General features: G+C 37.5%; 1 protein-coding gene across 1 annotated transcript; it reads left to right on the forward strand.

Annotated features, from left to right (window-relative positions):
* Positions 1 to 3288: 3288 nt before the first annotated feature.
* On the forward strand, positions 3289 to 3786 carry LOC148787198 (uncharacterized). Its single transcript, XM_088883520.1, has one exon. It carries the CDS (start codon positions 3289 to 3291, stop codon positions 3784 to 3786), a length of 498 nt encoding a protein of 165 aa, XP_088739646.1.
* The last annotated feature ends 2214 nt before the right edge of the window (positions 3787 to 6000 follow it).

A 6000-nucleotide genomic window follows, 5' to 3' on the forward strand; every position in this document is an offset into this window, starting at 1 on the left:
GCTCATTTTCAGCGGCAAGTGGGAGTTTTACACGTGGTGGTCACATTTTTCGAGGAAGTAGTGGACAGAGGTTCGAGGGATCCACGGGCTTTAGTAGAGGTTCATTCGAACGTAGCTCATTTGTTATGCCTTCAACTGAATCCAGAAGGGGAGTTGGACCGAGTTGTGGTCGAGGACCAATTTTTCCTCCAATCTGTTTTACCTGTGGAAGACAACATCAAGGGCCATGTTGGCGACGAGAGGATATACCGAAGATTTGTTATCGCTGTGGAGGTAGAGGACACATTGCCAGAAATTGTTCGAGTCAGACTATGGGTGTGGTTCAAAGTATTGCTAGCGAGACTCAGAGTCAAAGTAGTGTTGGGAGTAGTGATAGGGGAGCTAGTAGAGGCAGAGGCAGAGGTAGAGACGCCGGTAACAGAGATAGTGGTCATGCTATTGGTAGCGGTATGAGGGGGGCTGGAGCACAAGTTACTCAGGGACAGACCCAGGCAAGGATATATAACATTACGAGAGGAAGCCCCAGCATCGTATGACGTGATATCAGGTACGATATTGTTATCTGACATTATGGCTTATGTTTTGATTGATCCTGGCTCTACACATTCATATATTTCATCCGAATTTGCATCTAAAATACCGGGAGAGAATAGTCCGTTGGGATGTAATTTGATGGTTTATTTGCCCGTGGGAGGGGGTGTGGTAGTGAACAGTGTTAGGAAAGGGAGCTTAGTGAGAATCGGAGATGTAAATTTACCTGTAGACCATATAGTGCTGGATTTGAAGGAGTTTGATGTGATTCTGGGGATGGATTGGTTAGCGCAACATAAAGCAATAGTTGACTGTTATAAAAAAGAAGTGATGATCGAATGTTCTGGCGAATCAAAGGTAATATTTGTGGGGGATCGTCAGGTAGTACCAGTTTGTGTAATATCAGCCATGGAGGCAAGATGATTGATGTTAGAGGGTTGTGAAGCATATCTAACCCATGTGGTAGATACCGGGAAGGTTAATCCCGCATTGGAGGAAATCCCGGTAGTGAGAGACTTCCCTGAAGTGTTTCCTGACGATTTACCAGGATTGCCACCGCATAGGGAAGTGGATTTTGCCATAAAAACTCTCCCGGGAGTTGCCCCAATTTCTATTTCGCCGTACAGAATGGCCCTAGTGGAATTACATAAGCTCAAAAAGCAAATCGAAGAATTATTGGGGAAAGGGTTTATCAGGCCGAGTACTTCGCCGTGGGGAGCGCCAGTACTGTTTGTGAAGAAGAAAGATGGGAGTATGAGGTTATGTATCGATTACCGCCAATTAAACAGGGTAACAGTGAAGAATAAATATCCATTGCCGAGGATTGATGACCTGCTAGACCAGTTAAAGGGAGCTACAACATTTTCAAAAATCGATTTGAGGTCTGGTTATTGGCAGCTGAGGATAGCAGAGAATGACATACTGAAGACAGCTTTCCGTACTCGTTATGGTCATTATGAGTTTCTGGTGATGCCCTTTTGGTTAACAAATGCACCAGCGACATTAATGGCATTAATGAATCGTACATTTCAAGAATATCTGGATCACTTCGTTATTGTGTTTATAGATGACATTTTGGTATACTCGAGGGATAGAGAAGAGCATGAGCAACATTTGAGGATAGTGTTACAGATTTTGAAAGAGAAGGAGTTATATGCTAAGTTAATTAAATATGAATTTTGGGTTAATCAGTTGATTTTCCTCGGGCATGTAGTATCTGGTGATGGGGTTATGCTTGACCCTTCAAAAGTAAAGGCTATTATGGAATGGAGAGTGCCAAAGAATGCTACTAAAGTCCGAAGCTTCTTAGGATTGGCTGGATATTACAGGAGATTTGTTGAAGGTTTCTCTATAATTGCCGGTCCTCTAACCAAGTTGCTCAGAAAGGGGGTAGAATTTCAGTGGACGGAACAGTGTCAACAAAGTTTTGATGAGTTGAAGAAGAGACTGACCTCCAATATGATTTTGGTTTTTCCGTCTGGTAGTGGTGGATATATAGTGTATACAAATGCTTCTAAACAAGGTTTGGGATGTGTCTGATGCAAAATGGAAAGGTAATTGCTTATGCATCCCGCCAATTGAGGAACCATGAGTTAAATTATCCCACACATGACTTAGAGTTAGGCGCGATTGTGCATGCACTGAAGATCTAGAGACATTACTTGTACGGAAAAAAATTTCAGATCCTTACTAACCATAAAAGTTTGAAATATATCTTGACACAAAAGGAATTGAATTTGAGACAGAGAAAATGGATAGAATTGCTGAAGGATTATGATTGGATTATTAACTTCTATCCAGGGAAAGCGAACGTGGTAGCAGATGCTTTGAGTAGAAAGAGTTCAAGTACATTAGCCAATCTGGAGAGTCACAATCAGACATTGTTGTTGGAGATGAGGTCTATGAATACGGAACTGGAGGTTGACCAGGTAGCGGGTTTATTGGCAGCCTTGCAACTTAAGCCAGACTTTGTGGATTAGATCAAAGAAGCGCACCCGAGATCCTTTCTTATTACGGATGCTGGAAAGGATAAAACAAGGTAGGAAAATAAATTTTTCGATAAGAATTGATAGAATAATAGTGAATGAGGGACGAGTTTGTGTGCCTGATACGGATGGGTTACGCGAAGCGATTTTGCGAGAAGCTCATAATGCACCATATGCGATGCACCCGGGCACTACAAAAATTTATCAAAATTTAAGACCTTATTACTGGTGGCAGACTATGAAGAAGGATGTAGCTGAATTTGTGGCTAAATATATGACATGTCAGCAAGTAAAGGCAGAACATCAGGCACCAGCAGGTAAACTGTGACCTCTATCAATACCAGAATGGAAGTGGGAGAAGATCACTATGGATTTTGTTGTGGGGTTGGCACGAACATTCAGAAAGCACGACGCTATTTGGGTAATTGTGGATAGATTGACGAAATCTGCTCATTTCTTGTCCGTACGAATAAGTTAGCTGGATTATACATTTCTGAGATAGTGAGATTACATGGAGTGCCTATATCGATTGTGTGAGATAGAGATCCCCGATTTACCTCACGCTTTTTGGGAAAGTTTGCAAATGGCATTGGGCACAAAGTTACATTTCAGCACTGCATTTCATCCTCAAACAGATGGGCAGTCAGAAAGAACGATTTAAACCCTTGAAGATATGATGAGAGCTTGTACAATGGAGTTTAAGGGCAACTGGGATGATCATCTACCTCTAATGGAGTTTGCATATAATAACAGTTTTCACTCTAGTATCGGTATGGCTCCATATGAAGCTTCATATGGAAGAAGGTGTCGCAGTCCGATTTGTTGGGATATAGAAGGATTAAGACAACTAGAAGGTCCTGAATTGGTGCAGGAAACAGTGGAAAAGGTACTGGTAGTTAAGAAGTGTTTGAAAGCAGCACAAGATCGACAAAAAAGTTATGTTGATCAACATCGAAGGGAGATGGAGTATGAAGTAGGTGATAAGATTATCCTGAAGATATCTCCTTGGAGGGGAATTCTGAGGTTTGGCAAGCAAGGGAAGCTAAGTCCGAGATATATTGGACCGTATGAAATTACTGAAAGAATCGGACCACTGGCATATCGACTGGCATTACCAGCAGAGTTGTCACAAATACATGATGTTTTCCATGTTTCGATGCTGCGACGATATCGGTCTGATCCTAGCCACATTATTCGTGAGCCGGAGATAGAGGAGTTAACATATGTGGAGGAGAATATAAAAGAGAAATATTCCTATTTATTCCATTGAGCGGGTAAGTTACTAAAATTTCGTCATTTTTATTAAGAGGGCAGAATTGTGACGTCCGTAGAATTTTTCACGTAATTGGGAGACTAATTGTTAATTATTAAAAATTTAAATTTAATTAGTAAATAAATTATAGATTGAATTTGAAATATAATAACACTTGAACGGATTAAATTGGAGTTTGTTATAATATTTGAAAGTAAATTATACTAATTAAGAAATTAGGAAGAACACAATGGTAATTATCAAAAGTATAAAATATATAAAAAAAAAAGAAAAAAAGGTGGGCGGTGGCATGTGCTGCCACCGCCTCACCAATTATTAAACATATAAATAAGTATGTGAATTGAGAGCAATTACATATTAACACACACACACCCACATTTACACACACCGACGCACACACACATTTTCCAAAAAATAGAGGTACGAAAATTGTAATTTAATTTTTATTAATTTATATAATTATATTATTTAATTAGCCCGTTTATTAAATGTTGATTATATTGAGCGGTGAACTATTTAATCGGAGTATTTTATGATTTTGGCTATTTAAATTAGTGTCAAATTAAATATTACATTTGCTATAAAAATGATATAGTTGGGTAATATAAAATATTAGATTTGTTAAATTTAATTATTATTATAGCCAATTTATAGAATTTCGATGGAATGATTAACCAAATATGTAATTCCATGTATTATTGCTTAATTAAATTATATAGCACGATAAATTGGTAGAAAATTCATAGAAATGATTTGAAAATTATATTTAAGAAATATTATGTTATTAAAGAGGAAAAATGAGAATTTAACGATAATATAACTTACGGATGTTATTAAAAATGATAGTTATGAATATATAAGGGGTTTGATTAAATGAATTCTTATGAATTAGTTGATAAATTAAATATATGTTTGAGAAGCTTAGAAAAGGGTAGTTATTTGAAAGAAATGGAACAGGAGTTTGGACTTTAATATAAATGAATACTAAAAGATTGGTAAACAAATGTAAAAATATTATATAATAATTTATTTATAGTTTATGATATTCTATAAATATATTGATTATACGTATAACATTCTACTATAGGACGTGACGATAAAGGAGAGGGTTGAGTAGTCCCTCGTAAAACAGAAGCATTTTGGGATATTAGGTAAGTATAGCTAATTGGATATATATATATATATCTATATGTGTAGTATTGTATATACTATATATATTGGTTTCTTGTATGTGAACGTGGACTTGGCTTTATATTATTATGCGTGGCTTTTGTATAATGATGGTTTATATCATTAGTTGTGGATTATTTGTTAGATTACCATAATATTGGTGAAATTGTTACTATGTGATATGTGATGGTAATGTAGAGATATGCGGGATATGATTATGTGATAATCATGTAATTGATTGTTGATGAAATCAAAGTGGGAGTTGTTATCGAGAAAGTGATTATTATAAAGAATGGAATGATGATTGTGAGTTGAAATAAAAGATGATGCTTACCTAGTTAGGAATACAGTCAATGGTTTATAAAAATGTGATTGATGATAATGTGATTGATAATGAGATATGAAAAATATATGATTTAAGCTAGGTACCATGGCGCGTAGGGTACCGGGGTATTCCGGGGCAGTAGGAATATCCTGTGCTGTTAGCTACACACTGGGGTGGTGTTGGGGTACCGTGTTTGTTGTGATATCCTGTGCTATATTGCTACACAGCTGGAGTAAAAGAGTGTGGGGATATCACACAACGGGTATCCTGTGCTGTGTATAATATGATGATGGCCGGCGAAATCATTGACTGATGTACTTCAGCTAGAGTAAGTGGGGCCCTTAACTAATAAATGATAACGGATGAATATTATGTCGTGGATTGATTTACAGCTGTGAGTATGTATTGTTGCTTATATCTGATATTGTTGTATGACGAATGACCGTTGTTGGTGTGACTGCATGTACGTGAATCTTTGTTTGTGTATATATATATAAATTGATCAGCTATACTGATTGAGTAGGCAGCTCATTCCTTACCACGTACCTTTCAGGAGATAGGTCACACTGATTAGCCACATTGGACTTGAGCGGTGCCGTCGTCTTTATTAGGTGGGTCAGCCGTGACTTCTGAAGCCAGAGTTTTTGATTGTTGGGTTGTTAAATATTCTGGTCTTTTATCGGAATTTGTGTTTAACGTTGTGGTATGATTTTCCT

The sequence above is a fragment of the Sesamum indicum genome, linkage group LG8, assembly GCF_026168435.1.
Source record: "Sesamum indicum cultivar Baizhima isolate 11 linkage group LG8, ASM2616843v1, whole genome shotgun sequence".
Classification (NCBI taxonomy): Eukaryota; Viridiplantae; Streptophyta; class Magnoliopsida; order Lamiales; family Pedaliaceae; genus Sesamum; species Sesamum indicum.

Bases quoted from the DNA above. Each gene is read 5' to 3' on its own strand.
- LOC148787198 (XM_088883520.1), top strand. From the start codon at position 3,289: ATGGCTCCATATGAAGCTTCATATGGAAGAAGGTGTCGCAGTCCGATT.